At 34.3% G+C, this 21345-nt stretch overlaps 2 protein-coding genes across 2 annotated transcripts; one reads left to right on the forward strand and one right to left on the reverse strand.

Moving 5' to 3' along the window:
* Positions 1–576: 576 nt before the first annotated feature.
* Vps52 (vacuolar protein sorting 52) lies at positions 577–10712 on the forward strand. Its single transcript, XM_075296077.1, has 6 exons — positions 577–1497; positions 1556–1771; positions 9309–9464; positions 9524–9642; positions 9712–9832; positions 9894–10712. Exons 1-6 carry the CDS (start codon positions 754–756, stop codon positions 10521–10523), a joined length of 1986 nt encoding a protein of 661 aa, XP_075152192.1. The 5' UTR covers positions 577–753; the 3' UTR covers positions 10524–10712.
* cl (thioredoxin domain-containing protein 17 clot) lies at positions 10638–17740 on the reverse strand. Its single transcript, XM_075296078.1, has 3 exons — positions 17406–17740; positions 17088–17169; positions 10638–10883 (listed from the first exon to the last, which is right to left on the reverse strand). Exons 1-3 carry the CDS (start codon positions 17551–17553, stop codon positions 10730–10732), a joined length of 384 nt encoding a protein of 127 aa, XP_075152193.1. The 5' UTR covers positions 17554–17740; the 3' UTR covers positions 10638–10729.
* Positions 17741–21345: the final 3605 nt, after the last annotated feature.

Here is a 21345-nt window from a genome sequence, read left to right on the forward strand (position 1 = left end):
TAAGGAATACAAGCTTTGTGAAAATTTGCTTTTTACTGATTTAGTTTTCACTTTAGCGGCTAAACTCAAACTTAATATCAATCTTTAAACACGAACTTAATACCCACCTTATGGGCAAACATAATTGTTCAAAATGGAAAACCCCTGCCAACATTTTTTGAATTTGACGGCCCTTCAGAGAATCCCCACCACGTCGAAAACAGTCGTATACGATATCCATAACTATTCGCAAAAGTGCCAGGATCAATATACTCTGTTTTTTTTTCAATGTTTGAAAATTCTGTTTTTATATTTTGGAAATGTTAATTTAAAATTTTTACAAATGTCGACGTTGTCAAATTTGGAAATTCAATGTTTTAATGAATTAGTAACCTTTCACCGCAAATTCAAATTAACATCATAAGCTCTACACACTACGAGAATTGAAATCTGTTTTTGCAAGGCAAGCGACAGTTAAAATCTCGTAAAGTTGATTTTGGAAGGGTATCGTGAATACCGTTTTAGAATGTGAAGGCTCCATTAACATCTGAAAGATAGGCTTTCGAACGCATTTGAATTTGTTGGCAACGTCATCCAATACAATCAGCTGTTATTGACACATCGTAAATATATACAATTTTATTTTGCGTAAACAATTTTTCCAAGTAAATACTATTTACTGCTGGCCAAATAATTCTTTTTTCTTGTAAAGGGTAACCAAAGCCTTCCTTAGGATTTAGTTGTAAACCAAAAGAAGCCATTGGAATTAGCGAAATGTCACAACCAGAATCGAGCCTTACCGAACAACTAAACAATGATGAAGTCAGAGAGATATTGAAAAATACCACGGACTTGCGTCAATATTCACGACAAATTGAAAAGGAATTCAAAGAAGTGGAGAATAAAAGTATTGAGGATTATATTAAAGAATCACAAAATATTGCTGCATTGCACAATCAAATCGGCGAATGTGATGATGTATTGGAACGAATGGAAAATATGCTAATGAGTTTCCAAAGTGTTCTCAGCAACATTAGTACAGAAATTACTCAGCTCCAAAAGAAATCTGTGGCCATGTCAGTTCAGTTGACCAATCGTCAATCGGTAAAGGCTCAACTCTCCCAATTCATAGAAGATATGGCTGTCTCAGAAGAAATGATAATGTCCATTATGGAGACACCAGTTACAGAAAAAGAATTTGAAAAACAACTAAATATCCTTAATCACAAATTGTCCTTAGTAAAGGAGTTAAGTTTTAAAGAATCTAAAGCAACCACCGATGTGGCCGATGTATTGCATAAACTTCGTTTGAAGGCCATGTCAAAAATTCGCCAATACATGTTGGAGCAAATCTACAAATTTCGAAGACCAATGACAAATTATCAAATACCACAAAATGCTATGTTAAAACATAAGTTTTTCTTTGAATTTATTTTGTCGAATGAGCGTCAAGTGGCCCAGGAAATATGTAATGAATACATTGACACAATGAGTAAAATCTATTACAGTTACTTTAAGGTAGAGTAATTTCCAGATTATAATGGTAAATGTTATAGTTATTGTGTTTCCCTTCTAGAGTTACTCTTCTCGTTTAGCTAGCTTGCGCTTTGAGGAGTCATGCACTAAAGATGATCTAATGGGTATTGAGGATAATGTTTCAAAGGGTCTTTTTGCCAAGACCACAAGTTTGAAGCATAAAAGTACCATCTTCACTATTGGCAAAAGGGGTGAAATTCTAAACCAACAATTGGAGGCTCCAATAATTGTACCCCATGCCCAAATGAAAAATAGGGTAAGTAGCTCTCATTTGAAATTTTGACAGTAAACGATATTGTCGTATCCATCCTGTTTTTGAAACCTCCTCATGCTAAGATGTAAGTTAGTTGATTAACATATTTTTTAATGACTCATTGAAAAGAGCAATTAGAAACAGATATATTCAAATGGTGAATGTAGTACTCCAAAGATAATAAATTTAGAGAAGATTGTGAATCCAATAGAAACCCAAACGAAAAATGGTCCCCGATGGTAGTGTAGATAGACAGCGGACACAAATCCATAGAAATAGCTGAGCTGTTTACTATTAACATAATATTAGTGTGCAATAAGAGGATCTCCATTTTGAAGATCTAACTCATGGCCTCTGGTATGTCCTCAGAGTGACCGTTATGGTATTCAAATATGTGAATGATTTACTCCTACGAAAATAGATCTAGAGAAAATAGTAAATCGAAGAGAGAGAGAGACAAAAATGCCCTTCCGTAGCAATGTTAGTCTAGAGCAGGGATGGAAAATACAATTTTTAAGAAAGTACAAAAAAGGTATTTTTTGAGCGGAAAGGTACTTTTTACTAAATTTCAACAACAATTTCACTGGAAAATTATTGTCAAGAGACTAAATTTTAAAGAAAATAAATATAATTTTGCAAAAATTTTCTATAGAAATAAAATTTTGCAAAAAAAAATCCGTAGAAAAAAAATGTTGCAAAATTTTTTTTATAGAAATAAAATTTTGCAAAAATTTCCTATAGAAATAAAATTTGTACAAAATTTTCAATTGAAATAAAATTTTGACAAAATTTTCTATAAAAATAAAATTTTGCAAAAATTCTATATAGAAATAAAATTTTGACAACATTTTCTACCGAAATAAAAAATCGATAATATAGAATCGCATTCTTTTTTCGACTAAAACATTCTTGAAGTTCAATAAAATCCTGTTTTTGGCTATGTCTTTTACAAAATCGAGATTTTCTGCCCACATGAACATGTCTGTTTTGCCATATTTGTAAAAGACTATTAGCAAATAAGGTTGATAAAGGCTTTCTCGAAATATTAAAATATTTTGTCAAAGCTATTGTACCATAAATCTGATATCGACTCAAAAATGTCTACACAAAAGGTACTAAATCATTCGCGGGGGTACTACGGTAGTGAACCTGGTCTAGAGTGCAGTTTTCGATTTCCAGCCGTGGTGACAAATTTAGACCAAAATTCTCAGCGAAATATTTGCAATCTTCATTTTTAGTATAAGCGGAAAGGCGAGGGAAATGAAGTGTGTGATAAACACTCGGGTATGCTTTGGATTTCCCTTCAAATAGATTTCCCCTTTCAATTTGAAATCGCTTGCCGAAAAATGAAAATCTGCAAATCATGTGATTTGTAGAGGAAAATGTAAACATATAGTCACTTATGCGGCATAATTCTTTTATTTCTAAGTTTGTGGCAATCTAAAGGAAAACTACCGAATTGTAATATACTTGTAATAACCATGAAATCGTTCTTTTTGGCCAATTATCTTTTGTTTACTACTGTAAGAGTTCAGAGCCAAGCTACAAATTTGAGGAACTAGGACTGCACGCAAAACATTTAACGCCTTTAGAAAAAATACTAAAAAAAACTAAAATATATTGCAAAAGTAATTTATGAATGTTCATCGTCTTTAAATCCAAAATTGCGGATTATTTTGTATTTCATGCTTCTATGAATAAATAAAAACAAATAATTTTGTGAAGCATACATTTTTTGTCTCCCGACGGCGATGACTCTTAACACAGTTTATTATAATTGACTGACTTGCGTGAGACGCTTTGCAGAAGTTAAGTTGACCAATCGTTTATAACAATTTTGTGATCAAAAATATTGTTTTAATTTGTCTTATCTGGGTCGAAAATGTGTTTGTTTTTATTTAAAATTTAATAATAATCATATTCATACATACTTCGCTGTAATCTAAAAAGCATTAACACACATATTTTCAATTACAAAAGTTTCAATGCGTTTTCTCAAAATCTTGCAACACTCTCTTTCCAACGTACATAAAATCAGCTGCTTTTAAGCAATCGCAATTTTTTTGCAACAAGTGAAAGGGGAATCTTGGTCAATTTGTGGTATATTTTTAAATCTGGTTTTTAAAGGGCTTTCATGCTATTTTATCACTCAATACTTATCAAGGATGCAGAAAACATATGAAAAATTGAAAATAAAAAATTTACTTCAGTTTCAAATCCTTCTTTTTGAAATAAGAAAGATTCCATTAAAAAACTCCGTGAAAAGTTTTCCCGTCTGTGAGGGGAAAAATAGCTCACAGAATAACCCCTACGCGAAAAATTCCCCGCAAGTCTTTCACGTGAAACCCAGAACATACCCGACTATCTAGAGCAAGGCCGTATTCAGGGGGGGATGAGGGGGATCAAACCCCACCCGAAATGAATGAATATTTTTATATAAATAAATATATATTTTTAGCTGCATAGAAAAATCTTTTCGAAGATGTTGAAGAAAAGCTGGAGGTTTTATTTTGAAAAACGCTTACCTATAAAACTTGCACAAATCATAGAATACTAGTTGAAAAGTCCGTCAAACGACGGTCGAAAATAACAAATTGTTTTTGTTTTCGCACCACAAATTTCATTTTTGGAAAATGTATATCTGCTTTTTATGTGTGTTTGTTGTTCTTTTTGTGAACATGACTCGCTTTGTTTGACCATAGAACAACAACGAAACAGCCAAACACACATGTGTAAATGAAATGGCGCAAAACCTGCGAAAAGAACCTGCCTCATTTAGCGATGGAAGCAATAAAGAGATATTTCCAAACGTGCATATGCTTTTAAAAATTTTGGTCACTTTGCCAGTTACTCAGGGATGGAAAATACAATTTTTAGGAAAGTACAAAAAAGGTAGTTTTTGATCGGAAAGGTACTTTTTACTAAATTTCAACAAAAATTTCACTGGAATATTATTGTCGAGACTGAATTTTAAAGAAAATAAAATTTTGACAATTTTTTATATAAATAAAATTTTGACAAAATTTTTTATATAAATAAAATTTTGACAAAATTTTTTATATAAATAAAATTTTGCAAAAATTTTCTAAAGAAATAAAATTTTGCAAAAAAAAATTCTATAGAAAAAAAAAATTTTCAAAATTTTTTCTATAGAAATAACATTTTGCAAAAATTTCCTATAGAAATAAATCTTTTACAAAATTTTCAATTGAACTAAATTTTGACAAAATTTTCTATAAAAATAAAATTTTGCAAAAATTCTATATAGAAATAAAATTTTGACAACATTTTCTACCGAAATAAAAAATCGATAATGTAGAATCGCATTCGTTTTTCGACTAAAACATTTTTGAAGTTCAATAAAATCCGGTTTTTGGCTATGTCTTTTACGAAATAGATTTTTTTCCCACATGGTCTGTTTTGCCATATTTGTAATTTGTAATTTCTCAAAATATTAAAATATTTTGTCAAAGCTATTGTACCATAAATCTGATATCGACTCAAAAATGTCTACACAAAAGGTACTAAATCATTCGCGGGGGTACTATGGTACTGACCGGGGTGAAAAAGGTTTGAAAAAAGTACTATAGAACTGCATTTTCCATCCCTGCAGTTACTACGTGCTCATCCGAACGTTCATTTTCAACAATGAAGAGATTAAAGACGTATCTTAGAAATTCGACTAGCGAGAGTAGACTCAAAGGATTGGCATTAATGTCGGTTCATCGCCGAATAAATGTGCCGACTGAAGAAGTCATTCATTTATTTGCTGCCCAAAAAGCCCGTCGGCTCAATTTAATATTATAACAAGTATATACAGCAGTAAGTTCGGCCGGGCCGAATCTTAAATACCCACCACCATGAACCAAATATTAGGGTTTCCTTTGAAATTTCAGGAGGGCTTGAGGACTTGAGGACACATCCCGAAGATAAATTTAAAGATTTCACCTATGAGGACTATATCAGATTCTGGATTTATAAGAACCATTTTTGTTTGAGTTTTAGAGGAATCATTAACATCTCTTGTAAGTGTGCAAGAAAATTATAAAATAACGTCTTGATTTGAAATCTTAAATCTGTAGAAGTAAAATCTGGAAATTTTACATTGAGATTCAACCAATTTTCATGATCAGTGCGCCTTCTACACCATGAAGAAGTGAAGTCTGTTTATATGGAGGCATTACCAAATGGACCGATAAAAACTTAATCCGATACACTTTTTGTGAGCCTAAAATACCATAATATTTACAATTTCAGGCAAATCAGATAAAAACTACGGTTTCTAGAAACCCAAGGAGTTAAATCGGGAGATCGTTCTTATGGGGGCTATACTAAAATATGGACCGATACTCACCGTTTTCGGCACACCTCTTTATGACCCGAAAATACCTCTAGATTTCCAATTTCAAACAAATTAGATAAAAACTACGGTTTCTATAAGCCCCCAAATCGGGAGGTCGTTTAATATGGGGACCATACCAAAACATGGACCGATACTCACAATTTTTGGCACACGTATTTGTGGTCTTACAATACCTCTAGATTTCCAATTTCCGGTAAATTTAATAAAAACTGCGGTTTCTATAAGCCCAAGAAGTAAAATCGGGAGATCGGTCTATATGGGGGCTATACCAAAACATGGACCTATACTCACCATTTTTGGCGCACCTCTTTATAGTCCTAAAATACCTCTAGATTTCCCATTTCAGACAAATTGGATAAAAACTACGGTTTCTATAAGCCCAAGACCCCAAATCGGGAGGTCGTTTTATATGGGGACCATACCAAAACATGGACCGATATTCACAATTTTTGGCACACGTATTTTTGGTCCTACAATAAAAACTGCGGTTTCTATAAGCCCAAGAAGTAAAATCGGAAGATCGGTCTATATGGGGGCTATACCAAAACATGGACCGATACACACCTCTTTATGGTCATAAAATACCTCTAGATTTCAAATTTCAGGCAAATTGGATAAAAACTACGATTTCTATAAGCCCAAGACCCCAAATCGGGAGGTCGGTTTATATGGGGACTATATCAAAACCTGGACCGATATAGCCCATCTTCGAACTTGACCTGCCTGCAGACAAAAGACGAGTTTGTGCTAAATTTCAGCACGATTGCTTCATTAGTGAATACTGTAGCGTGATTACAACAGACAGACGGACATCGTTATATCGTCTTAGAATTTCTCCCTGATCAATAATATATATACTTTATATAGTCGGAAATCGATATTTCGATGTGTTTGTAACACATGACAAACTTATTATACCCCCGTCACCATTCTATGGTGGTGGGTATAAAAATATTGTATGCATACCTATGCATAAATAAAATTTTCTACACATGAGATTATATGAATATTTTTTTTAAGTTGAACCCCCCCCCCCCCCCCCCCCCCGAATTAAAATCCTGGCTACGGCCTTGATCTAGAGCAATAGTAAGAAGTATTAATGTAGGCGTGCTACACTCATAAAAATCAGTGATCCTTTCAAGCGCAAACTCCTTGAAAAACGATTTTAAGAAACTGTTTCACAAAAAAAAAAATTATAATGCCACAAGTTAGTGACCACCTGCTATTTATTCGTCAGACTCAAATACTTAAATACTTTAACTAATAATCTTTTGATAGTTAAGACTAACTATAAATCGAATGTTTTTAATTCTAGTAGTCTTCGCTTAGGTATAGTTGGACCCCGGATCCTTATGCTATGTAGGCTCACTGTGATTCCACAGGAAGCCTATATAATAGATCTCCAACGAACAAACGACTTCGTCCAATGTTGGAAAATTGGTCTTCGCCTTGCTATTTAGTAGCTTACCAATTTTATTTTCAAAATAAATAATTATACAGTGGCGTGCAGAAATCAGTACATAATTATTTTTTTTTTTCATTTCAAAACGAATAAAATAAGCCGTAAGAAAGAAACTCAAAATAACTTTATTTTTCCTTTATTCCTTCTTCAATTCTAAATAAAACAACAAAAAACTCAAAACAAAAAGTAAAGAATTTAGAGAGATAAATAAACATAAAAAACTCGCGTGTACTCAATTTTTCACTTTTCTATACCGGTATCATTTCTAGTACTTGATCCATAACCCTTATTTTTTAATACCATATTTGTACGTTTTGGCATACTTTCAACCAATTCCTTTATATGGTATATTCTGCCACTCAAACTGTACTCGTTCCCACAGGTCTTCTAATTTTGATGGAGCTGATTTGTACAATCCCAGCCGTCTTCCCACGATTGACCATAAATTCTCAATCGGGTTGAGGTCGGGGCTTTGCGCTGGCCAATTCATCACTTTATATTTTTGCTCACTAAGCCATTTTTTACTATTTTTGCACTATGCTTCGGATCACCACCCTGTTGAAATACGACTTCATCTTCAGGATAGGCATTCTTGTCAACAAACTCGGGAAGATGAGTCTGCAAAATGGCGAGGTAGTCTTCCTTCTTCATTATACCATCAATTTTCTGCAATGGCCCAATGTACCACCAAGTGAAGCAGCCCCAAACCATGATGCTTCCACCACCATGCTTCACAGTTTGCTTAACATGGTGGCGTTGAATGGTATCACCAGGACGACGCCAGAAATATTGTTTATCATCCGATCGGAAACGGCTAAATTTTGATTCATATGACTAGATAACACGTTTCCACTAATCTGCCGTCCAATTTTTATGCTCTCTTGCAAACTTCATTCGCGCCTTTTGATTCTTTTCGGACAAATTTTTTTTACAGCTGAAACATAACCAATGCTGTGGAGTGTTCATCTTGCTGTCCATTCACTAACTTGCTTGCTGGCAACAGTAGTATTTTTCGGCGTTACGGACATGTTCTGCCTCATAAGGCGAGCGTCCGCTTCGGTCAACAGTTTTCGGCGGCCTCTGGTTTGTTCTTTGGGAGTTGTATTTCGTCTTTTTTGGACGCAAATGACCACAGACTGACTTATATTTAGTTCCTTGGCTATTTTCCGCAAAGAGGACCCATTATTAGTTAAGGAAACTATATTGTCCTCCACATCGCGAGATAATTTTTTCATTGTAATTTTTGCTTGATATTATTGCAGTACACATCGAATAAAGCTTTAACTCTTACTAGCAATCACGTTTCTAAACACAAAGTTGTATTACTGATCATAAAGAAGGACAAAAATACAAAACTAACGGTACATGCGTGTTTTTTGTTATGTTTATTTTTCTCTCTGAATTCTTTACTTTTTGTTTTGAGTTTTTGTTGTTTTATTTAGAATTGAAGAAGGAATAAAGGAAAAATAAAATTATCTTGAGTTTCTTTATTGCTGCTTTTTTATTCGTTTAGAATTGAAAAAAAAAAAAAAAATAATTATGTACTCATTTCTGCACGCCACTGTATATGTAAAAAAAATCGTGGTTATACGTTTCTAAACTAGTCTATAAATTCTATTTTTTCGTAAAGGAATACCATATTCAAAAATGTTGACAAACAACCAAGAACTAAGAAATGTTTCTTTAAAATCCATGTGACTTCTTTTTCTTTTCAGTATACATTTGAGGCTTTGTTCCGGTCCGAACAGTATGCCCTGGTGGATAATGCTTGTCGTGAATATCTTTTTGTGACAGAATTCTTTATGGTGCGAGGAGCTCAAGCACAAGATCTTTTCAATCAAATAATGGGAAAAACATTGAGCCTAATGATTGTAAGTTCCAAATAAAATAACCCTTTTATTTTGATCTAATTTATACATTCGAATTGTAGAAAAATCTTGAAACCAGTATCCAGGATTGCTTCGATACAATTGCTATGTTTTTGTGTATTCAATTAATCTTCAGATATCAACTGATGTGCCACAAAAGATGTGTACCAGCATTGGATAAGTAAGTAAAGAGTCCGTCGTACATTAAAATATACAGCGTTAGATATAATTAACATCAATTTTGATATAGATATTGGGACTCATTGCAAGGTGTATTTTGGCCTAGATTTGAACACGTTTTCCGCTTGAACATACAAAGTATAAGAGATTGTGATCCTACCAAATTTAGCAAAGAAATGGGTCCGCATTATGTAAGCTCCAGAACTAATAGAAAGTATTGGTTTTTGTTTTTAATATGTTATTTCTTCGTAGATCACCCGTCGCTATGCTGAATTTTCTGCTGCCATTGTTGGTATTTCTGAACATTTCCCCAATGAATTGGTTAGCCGTTTATTGCTGGAATTACAAAACGAAGTTGAATGTTTCATTTTACGTATGGCTGCTATATTTCCCAATCGCAAAGAACAATTGATTTATCTGATAAATAATTATGATTTGGTTTTGGGTGTTCTCATGGAGCATACGCGTGATAATTCCAAAGAAGCTGAAGCATTCCGTGAACAACTTAATGCCCGAAGTGCTGAGTATGTTGAAGAGATCTTGGCTCCTCATTTTGGTGGTATTATACAATTTGTCAAGGAATGTGAACCTCTATACGAAAAGGAACAACTCGATGAAGTGCGCAAACAGGAACGTAGAAGTCTTTCCTTGGTTGCTAGTTTCTCGACAAGTTGGAAAAAATCTCTAGAGGAATTAAATCGTGAAGTGTTGTTGTCTTTCCCATCTCTGTTAACTGGTTCACAACTTTTACAATTGGCTTTAGCCAGTCTCGTGCAATATTATCATAGATTCCATAAATTGTTGACCCCCAATGCTAGGGCTCAATTAACCAATATCCATGTGGTGATGGTAGAGATGAAGAAGTATAAGTGTAATTATTAAGCACACACGTTTGTTTTATTTTGCTTTATCCATTCCATTAGTTTTTAGATTAAATTATGTGTATGAGCCCCCCATTTTCTTAATTTATTTTTAAATGGAAAAACCGAAAATCGATTACGAATATTATGTACAATTATACAAAACAATAAATTTATTAAGACGTATATTTATAATTTATGTCATTACGAATATTGCCATTGTTTCGTTTAGTCTTCATCTTCGAACATCATTTCAACCAATTCTTTATTTGAACAACGTTCGCCATCCAAACGCTGAGGTGATTTCCAACGAAGTAAAGTGGGTAGGAAAATCAAATGGGTGTTGGGATCCTTGCGGAAGGGACAGTTAAGATCTTTCCAACTAAAAGTAGAAAAAAAGTAAATTGTTAATGTATGGCCAAAGATTTCAATAGACTGCCAAAGAGTCGGCGGGTTTATATATAAAAATTATTCCAGTGTCTTGAGGTGGTTAAAATCAGCGTTACCGTTGAGAATTTCTAGAAAGTGTCACAAGCCACAAGATGTGGCACATTTTTTCATAAAGTTCAACATCTAAACGATTTTATATTAGCGTATTATATAGCGTAATGAAATAACTTTTTCTATGTTAGATCTTAACTAATCTAACATTAATTTTATCTCCATTTATTTGAAAATTTTTGAAATTTAGCAAAGTATACACTGATAATATTATGGTAAAAACAAAGAAAACTTGCTCACAAATATAATATTCGATTGGTGAACTCAATTATTTGTTAAGAATCCAATCATATCTGTAATCTTAACGCTATTTACGATTGAAATGAGTAAAATTTTTTCAGTATAAATTAATGTAATTAAATAGTGGCGCAGTATGACAAAAAAAAGTGACGCAAAAAATGTAAAAAGTTTCACATTTAGTGGCACAAGAAAAAGATGACACGGAAATATCACGATTTAAAAATGTGGAACAGCGGTAAAACTGGTTACAATTGGGGTTTTCATTTTAAAAGTTCATTAATGCAAATGAAGAAAACATATATATTTTAAAAAATTATTCTAAAAACTTATGTGGAGAAGATCCAACCCATTGATTAACTAAATTGAGGTATTATCCTTCAATGATGTCTGCACGAGTACCAAAAAATATCTAGCAATGATGTCTTTATTCATTACCCTGGGGGGGGGGGGGGGGGGGGGGAAATTTGAAATTTTTTACCACTAAATCCTTAACCCTTTCGACCCCGAATTTTTATAGGTATCGCTAAAATTTTTTTTTACTTTTAATCATGTTGAATGCATTTAATTTTGGGTCGCCACGCCCATTCGTTTAGGCGGTAGAGAATGTTGCCTGTGGGCAACTTTGGGCAATTGTGACTACAAACTATTTTGTTTTGTAATGATAGACGTATTACGTTTTATTGGATTTTTGTTAAGTTTTTTGTTATTTTACAGTAAATATATACTTAGATGCGCGCGTGAGTGGAATTTCAATCACGCTCAAACACATTCACGAAGAAATATTTGTACTCACGCATGCCATGTGGGTAGGAATTCAGGGTCACGAAATGAAAAGTCATACTCGCACACGCTCACACATGAACAATGTTTATGTCTCACGCTTTTGCACGATTCACGACAATTTTCGTAATTCACGACAAATCTCGTAAGTCACGAATATTTTCGGAACACGACAATTTTCGTGGCTCAATAAAATTCTGGTAATTAACGAAATTTCTCGTGACTCACGCTATTGAAATCTTAAGCGTGATTAAATATGTAATGGTGATTAAAATCGGTGAGCTTGAATTTAATCGTGAACGTGAATTTGTTCGTGATGTGACTTTTTGTGTCTGTTTTACCGTGAGTGCGAATTTTATCGTGAATATGAATTTTATTGTTAACGTGAATTTTATCTTGAGCGTGAGTTGGATCGTGAGCGTGGGTTGCATAGTGAAAGTAAATTTTTATCGGGAGCGTGATTTCGGAGAAAGTTTACTCACTCACAATCACGAACACAATTTGATTTTTACTCACGCTCACGCGCCACACATTTTTCTTTAATCCCGTTCACGCACATTCACGAGGTTTCGTTTAAATTTCATTCACGAGATTTCGTTTAAATTTCATTCACGGCTTCGCGTGAATCTCGCGTGACTCACGAAAATGTTTTGTTTTTTTTTTAGCCCATGTCAATTTAACTGGCGGTGTAAAAAAAAAAAAAAGTTGCCCACAGGCAACTTTTCAATTTTAAACATTTCCAATCTGTTGTTTTTTTGCAATTCTAAGATTTGACTTCCAGAAATATTTTATTTGACATGTACTACAATAGATTTAATAAAAACTTTCAACATTTTAGTTGTAATTTTTGAAAAAAGTCACATGCATAAAAATCTCTTTTTAAATTCGCAAATATTTTTTTCTTGAGGTACGTTCGTATTAATGAAAATTTTTTTTGCTAATTGACAACCAAATTAGCTGATTTTTCATTCAACTTGAAGAAAACACTTGTAGCTTTCGATACCGTTACAAAAACAAAAACAACGCTGACAGTGAGTCTCAAAACACAAAAAGTTGCCCACAGGCAACTTTAGGGTCGAAAGGGTTAAGCACAAAATTCACTACAGGGACAGAAGTAAACAGTAGGCGGACGGTTACATGTTAGATTCCCGGGATCACATGCGAAAACCTTTTCAAGATCTCTAGTTACGCTACTGCTATTGGTGAAGTAGGTAAAAGTTCCTCAAATCACTTGCAGGTTGCTAAGTTCTTTTCTCTTTGTCTGGTTTCAGTCCTCTGTTTCAACTCCGCTAACCCACGCGGTGGTTACGGAAAGGGAGTGCATTTGGTATAATCGAAGAAAACTTACACGTACGGACAAAGAAATCTTGTTGAGTAATTAATAGGCAATTGGCTGGTCAGTGGTGAAATATACAACGATAGTACGGACTCCACAGTCAATCGAATTAACATAATGCTGCCATCACAGATACGATAGTAAAGGGTGATTCTTTTGAGGTTAGGATTTTCATGCATTAGTATTTGACAGATCACGTGGGATTTCAGACATGGTGTCAAAGAGAAAGATGCTCAGTATGCTTTGACATTTCATCATGAATAGACTTACGATCTGCCACAACGTCGAATTTTCAGTGAATGGGCCCTAGAAAAGTTGGCAGAAAATCCGCTTTTTTATCGACAAATTTTGTTCAGCGATGAGGCTCATTTCTGGTTGAATGGCTACGTAAATAAGCAAAATTGCCGCATTTGGAGTGAAGAGCAACCAGAAGCCGTTCAAGAACTGCCCATGCATCCCGAAAAATGCACTGTTTGGTGTGGTTTGTACGCTGGTGGAATCATTGGACCGTATTTTTTCAAAGATGCTGTTGGACGCAACGTTACGGTGAATGGCGATCGCTATCGTTCGATGCTAACAAACTTTTTGTTGCCAAAAATGGAAGAACTGAACTTGGTTGACATGTGGTTTCAACAAGATGGCGCTACATGCCACACAGCTCGCGATTCTATGGCCATTTTGAGGGAAAACTTCGGAGAACAATTCATCTCAAGAAATGGACCGGTAAGTTGGCCACCAAGATCATGCGATTTGACGCCTTTAGACTATTTTTTGTGGGGCTACGTCAAGTCTAAAGTCTACAGAAATAAGCCAGCAACTATTCCAGCTTTGGAAGACAACATTTCCGAAGAAATTCGGACTATTCCGGCCGAAATGCTCGAAAAAGTTGCCCAAAATTGGACTTTCCGAATGGACCACCTAAGACGCAGCCGCGGTCAACATTTAAATGAAATTATCTTCAAAAAGTAAATGTCATGGACCAATCTAACGTTTCAAATAAAGAACCGATGAGATTTTGCAAATTTTATGCGTTTTTTTAAAAAAAAAAGTTATCAAGCTCTTAACAAATCACCCTTTATCTCTGAAGCACCCCATGTAACGTCTGTAACATCTTGTTATCGTAAGAACAATCAATATTACAATATTGTAGATAAACAGAGAAAACTATTATGAACGCATATTAGAACTGCGACATTTTTTCAAATGATTGAATTGAATCTTTCGAAATAAGTATTCACGGGTTTTGCAACACGTGGCCGAAAGTTGTCATCACAATGGGCCAACATGGTCTAAATGGACACCATTTTTGCTTTCTACGGATTTGGTGTCATCATCTATAACCTAACCTAACCATCATGCTTCAAAATCACCTTACCCTTTAAAATATTGTGGCCGTTTATTTGTTTAAATCTGTTGCAGCAGCTCATAGTACACAACAACAAGCTGGCCTCACCAAATACATAGCATTAGGTTCCTTCCATGGATATTCGGCTTTGCCGTCGATGTTGAGGCATAGAGAAGCCCGACTTCGTCAGTCGCACAAAAATCGATAATCGAAGCCGAAGCATTTTTTAATTTTGCTCAAAGTTCTCCATATGAAAACAAGTATATACAGTCATAAGTTCGGCCAGGCCGAATCTTATGTACCCTCCACCATGGATTGCGTAGAAACTTCTACGAAAGACTGTCATCCACAATCGAATTACTTGGGTTGTGGTTTATCACAATGGACTGAATAGTCTAAGTGAGTCTGATACATCGGGCTGCCACATAACCTAACCTAACTTGGGTTGTGGTAATACTTACCGATGGCAAAGTATCTTAAAACTTCTTAACATCGTTTTCTAAATTGTGAGTTAGTCCATACGTGGTATATATTAGACAAAAAAGGTATGTATAGGTAAAACTACAAATAATTACGAATCGATATGGACTTTTGCACGGTACGTAGAGAGCCAGAATTGATATATGTGGGTCGCTTATATGGGGACTATATACAATTATGAACTTGATATGGAGCAATTTTTGTGTGATTGGGGATCGATTTATCTGAGGGCTATATATAACTATAGACCGATATGGACCTAGTTAGGCATGGTTGTTAACGGCCATATACTAGCACAATGTACCAAATTTCAACTTACTCGGATGAAATTTGCTCCTCCAAGAGGCTCCAAAATCAAATCTTGGGATCGGTGATATGGATCACTTTTGGCATGGTTGTTGGATATCATATACTAACATCACGTACCAAATTTCAATAGAATCGGATGAATTTTGCTCTTCCAAGGGGCTCCGGAGGTCAAATCTGGGGATCGTTTTATGTGGGGTTATATATAATTATGAACCGATTTCGACAAATTTTTGCATGGGTGTTTGAGGCCATATATTAACACCAAGTACCAAATTTCAACTGAATCAGATGAATTTTGGTCTTCCAAGAGGCTCCGGAGATCAAATCTGGGGATCGGTTTATATGGGGCTATATATAATTATGGGCTGAGGGCCATGTACCATCATCATCATTCGGATAGGATGAAATTTGCTTCTCTTAGAGACTCCGCAAGCCAAATCTGGGGATCGGTTTATATGGGGACTATATATAATTATGGACCGATATGGCCCATTTGCAATACCATCCGACCTATATCAATAACAACTACTTGCGCCAAGTTTCAGTCGATAGCTTGTTTCGTTCGGTAGTTAGCGTGATTTCAACAGGCGGACGGACGGACATGCTTAGATCGACTCAGAATTTCACCACGATCCAGAATATATATACTTTATGGGGTCTTAGGGCAATATTTCGATGTGTTACAAACGGAATGACAAAGTTAATATACCCCCATCCTATGGTGGAGGGTACAAAAACATTACTCTATGATCAATAAAATTGAGAATAGTAAAACATGAAATCAATTCATATACGTTTTACGAAGCCTGCTATGGCACTCAACGGTTACATATTTTAATATTGGAAGAATTCTTCTTTTCAACATTTAAGAGCACCGGCAATAAAAAATATTTAAGCGCTCCACCGAAAAACGTGGCCAGCGAATAATTGTTCAGTGTAGCGGGACGTCTTTATTCCGAAAGAAGATCGAGTTTGGGTGGAAAATATGTACAAAAAATCTTTTTTGTTATAATATAAAACTACTGAATTTTGAATACCGAAAGGTCTGTAAGTTCTTACAGAAGAATACTGCAAGTCTTCGACTGAATTATCTTTTATCTTCGTTGTGTTTTGTCATTGTTCAATAAAATATTGCAATAAACCACTCCGAATTTCTTCAATTACAAATTACAGGTTCGAATGAATAGGATTTTTTCGCTTTGTAGTTTATTCAGTTTACATCAACAGTAACGTTGCTATACATGAAGGTAAACCCTCAGAACTATATTTGCTTTATTTTTTAAAGGCTCAAGTATATGGTAAAACTCTCAAAATGACGGATCCAAGAAGTATTATGTTCTAAATTTTTTAATACATTGTTGCAGATTGAACTAATTCCTGGAATAACTATTAAATTGTGGTCAAAAACCACAACATTCGAAGAAAAAGCAATCCTTACTTTTTATAGCTGGATTTATTTAGCATGTTATCTGATGACGACTATTCATAGGAATCATAAAGATACTGCCGTACGAGATTATTAAACATACATATATGTGTTAGCGGGTAATAACCTTGTTATTGAATATATTAATAAGAATATCAGATATACTTACTAAGCTCTTTCGCCAACGTCCACATGAATGAAATGAGACTTTTCTGGGGCTTTTGCCAATGCATCGTGTATCACCGGTTCAGCTGAAAATAACACAAATATTATTAGCATCTTATTTTAATAACAATTAAAAAGCAAAGTTTTGAAAGACTATTTGGAGGTAACTCATTGGGTTCGTGTCAGCGCTTTTTGGGCTTTGTCCATACCAGAAAGCCGATATCTCGAAAACAATAAGTTTCCGACAAAACTCTACTATAGGTTGTCTCTTGAATCTCTTAACAATTTGTGGTAAAGAAAATTTGTACCATCAAGTATTTACCCTTGACACAATAAGGACACCAACTTTCGCCTTTCTCGTCTTTTCCGCCAGAAAAAAGGACATGAATGGGTTGATTTTTCTCCTTCTCCAATTCACCCACTAAATTAATGAATTCATCATAACCTTTAACGTTGTGTTGTACGACCATTGTTTTGTCCGATTGAAGTTTAACGCTTGTCGTGCGTGTTATTGCTGTAGAATGTATATGACGTTGTGATATTTTATAAATATCACCAACAAAACCTCTTACTAAACGCGACGTTTTGGAAAAATATTAACAAAAGTGGTAAAGTTAACTTGCTTTTGGTTCGCTAATCTTGAAAAACTGAATTGCCAATAATGAAAACTAACCGCCGGGTTGCCAAACACCGAAAACTCGTTCTATCAGTGATGAGAAAAAAAATGAATCCAACAATAAAGGTAGCAACATTTGAACAACATAAGGCGGCCGGTCGTGCTTTGGAACGTTCCATAATATGGCGTTCACACAAGGGCTGTCATTCGGGATCGATTTTTATAAATCCCGGGATTCGGGATTTTTTAAATAGTTTAAGCAATAACAATCTACAGCGCCAAAAATTGTTGTACATCAAATCAATTTAGTTTAATCCAATTTTATTAATAAAAGAACCTAAGACTAAATTAAAAAGAAATTTCAAATTGCTATAATACTTAACGAACTCCTAGTCCAACACAACACAACAAGAAAAGAAAACCAAAAAATTATGACAAAAAGCAATTTCATATCGCTATCTTATTCAGTAAAAAATTTTAAGGACTTTGATTACCCAAACCCAAAAAATGTTGTTACTCATAATAGCAAAAATGTTTGCTAAAACAGCAGATTTTGTTTGCTGAAAATGGGAGAGCAGTAGCATGTAGTTGTTTCAGCAAACATTCGTTAGTTGAAATAGCAAACATTTTTCACAGCTACAAAAGCAACCAAATGCTGCTGAATTAGCAAACCCCTGCCAGCATTTCAAAGTTCTATTTCATCCTCATCGCTACCACAGACTCGTAAGTGACACTGCAACAATCGCCAACTGTGATAGTATTTTGCCATCACTATTCGCATGAAAGTACTTTGTCATCACTATTGTTACAAGAGCCATTTTATATTTTGTGAAACAACAAGCACATCTAGCTTCTTATAATTTATTTAAATAAAAATGATAATGAAGTGCTGAAAAGATCGTTATTTCGCTTAAAATTGTGAAAGGTATATTGGTGAACAATTTTTGACTTTCCAAATGGAATAAAGTGATAGTTTTTCAAATATTTTTCCAGACACGCTGCCTCCATTGGAAATAAAAGCACTGGCTGATAGACGCTACAACATGTAACTTGCAACTTGTAACTCAACACCAATCTTTTATTAATGCATAAAAATATGTTAAATGTGATGTGATAGTCGTATAAATGTTATATTTATGAGAATTTATAAATGTTTAATAAAATCAATAAACATCTAAACAATCGTGTTTTACTTGACCACAATGTTTCTTTTACAACTATCTTAAAATGCACTTTGTCTGATTGTTTGAAGGGGCTCTTATTGGCGTCCTTCTAAATGTATCCAGAAGGGCACCTAATAATTGCACTCATGCGATACTTTTTTGTAGTAACTTGGCGTGGTACAACTTCTCAATAGTGACGGCGCTTTTCCGAGGAGTTTTGGATATCGTATATGACTGTTTTCGACGTAGTGGGGATTCTCAGAAGCGCCCCCAAATTCAAAAAATGTTGGCAGGGACGTGTTTGCTAAAAGTTTTTGACAAACATCGCTGCAAACTGCGTTAGTTGAAATAGCTAACATTTTTACTGCTATAACAACTACAAATGTTTGTTGTCCCAGCAACAAAACTTGTCGTTTTTAACGAAATGACAACCGTAAATCATTTAATACAATAACTTCTACATTTATTAAATGTGTGAAATAAATTGAATTCCATTGAAGCACTGGAAGTTGAGTTGAAGTGTTGTACAGAATTTATTTTCGTTTATTTTTCTTCTTTGGTCTTATACACGCGGATAAAACATAACAATCTGTAATGGAAAGAAGTGAAAAAAGCAATTAGTAATTACGCTAGTTTACACTAAAATTTACATTTCATTAGAGGTTGCTTTTTAGGTATTTTCATCCACTGAATTCGAAAATAGAAGTTAGAAATTTTTTAATGAAACAGTTTTTGAGATATCCTTATATTTTTAGTTTTTCGTACATTTTTTCATTAGAAAAATCATTTCTCGAGCTAAAAATGTATGATTATATCGATATTGGTACTTAAACGCAAGGTATTGAGATGACGAACAAATGTGGATCTGTGATAAGTTAAGTGGTTCAAATTATATTAAAAAAGGTCACATTTACCGACTATTTAGTCATCGCCGACATGTCGTATCGATCCGACACACTGTAAGATTCTTTACAAACACCGACATTCCGTCCGGAATAACTGATAATCTGTAAAGCGCATTACTCTTACGCTAAAGTATCACCTTTACGAGAATAAAGTGAACCGGACGTTATTTCAACGGTTGGCACTTTTCCACCGGCACAGAATCACTGTAAAACATATTAAAAATGTGCCCAATTTTCATCGATATATTTAGAACCACTTAACTTATCACAGATCTAACGATATAACCGGACACTTCTAACTTGAGATATGATTCTCGAGTCTAGTAAAAAAACTAAACATATAAGTATATCTTAAAACGTGTTCCACATAAAAATTTAACCTCTATTTTCGAATTCAGGAGATGAAAATACATAAGAAATCACCTCTCATCAAATATACATAACAACAATTTAATTTGTTTTATTTTATTTATTTTACTATTTTTATGTATAGGTATTGTATTGATAGGTACTTTTAGCAAAAAAACAAATTGATACAAACTAAAAGCATACATTATTCTAAAAGCATACATTATTCTCTTAAGGCCGTATTAAGTTGACATTATTTCGCTAAAAGAACAAGGTTGTAATGTTATCCTGGTTTTAATACTCACATTTCAGGTGAACTTTGCCAATTGTGTACAGTGTAGCTTAGCTATAGTGGCGGCCCGTTATTTCAGGCTCACTTTAGTGCATTATGATACCGCAGTGTTGAACTTCTCTCTTGTCACAGAGTGCTGCCTGATTCCATGTTTAGCTCAAAGACACGGAATCTCCTTTTTATAGCCGAGATTGAACATCATTTCCCATTGCGATGAAAATTTCAGAAATGCCACCAGCATAACAGAGGAAGTAATTCACCAATCCCCCGTTGCAAAACTTTATGGTTGAAACTGGGATTGGTTGAAACTGGGATTGAATCCATAACCATTTGTATGCAAAGCGGGCATGAACCATTGCTCCCACATATGAATGTATAATAGTAATTTTCCAATCTAAAAATGATTAAAAACAAAAGGACTATAAAAGGAATGCCAAATTTATTAAATGACAAATACAATACTTACCAATAAAAGAAATATTGGAAAATATATTCCAAAACAACAAATTTAAAAGTGATGCTTTGATGGCGTTGGCATTTGACATATCGACGTTGACATTTGCCAAAACTGACTTCACCAACAATAGGTCTGTTCGCGTACTTTTCTATCTTATCCAGTAAAAACTGGCAAGAGAGTAAAAGTGAATTTTACTCTCTTTGCTTAAAATTGCTGAAAAGTACGCGAATGCAATCCAGTAACTAGAGAAAAACGTAATCGTGAAAAATGGCGATTTTAGCGGCTAAACTCGAACTTAATACCCACCTTAAAATATAAATTACTAAAAGGGTTGCTTGTTCAAAAATATTATTGCATAATAAAAAAATACTAATTGTTTTTAACGTTTGAAGTTTTATAATGTGTACCGTTTTACTATTGGCCATTTGACTGGAGAGACTTTATAATTTTATTCGTATCAGCAGAAAATTTCAGCAAACTA

The sequence above is a fragment of the Haematobia irritans genome, chromosome 2 (genome assembly GCF_050003625.1).
Source record: "Haematobia irritans isolate KBUSLIRL chromosome 2, ASM5000362v1, whole genome shotgun sequence".
Lineage (NCBI taxonomy): Eukaryota > Metazoa > Arthropoda > Insecta > Diptera > Muscidae > Haematobia > Haematobia irritans.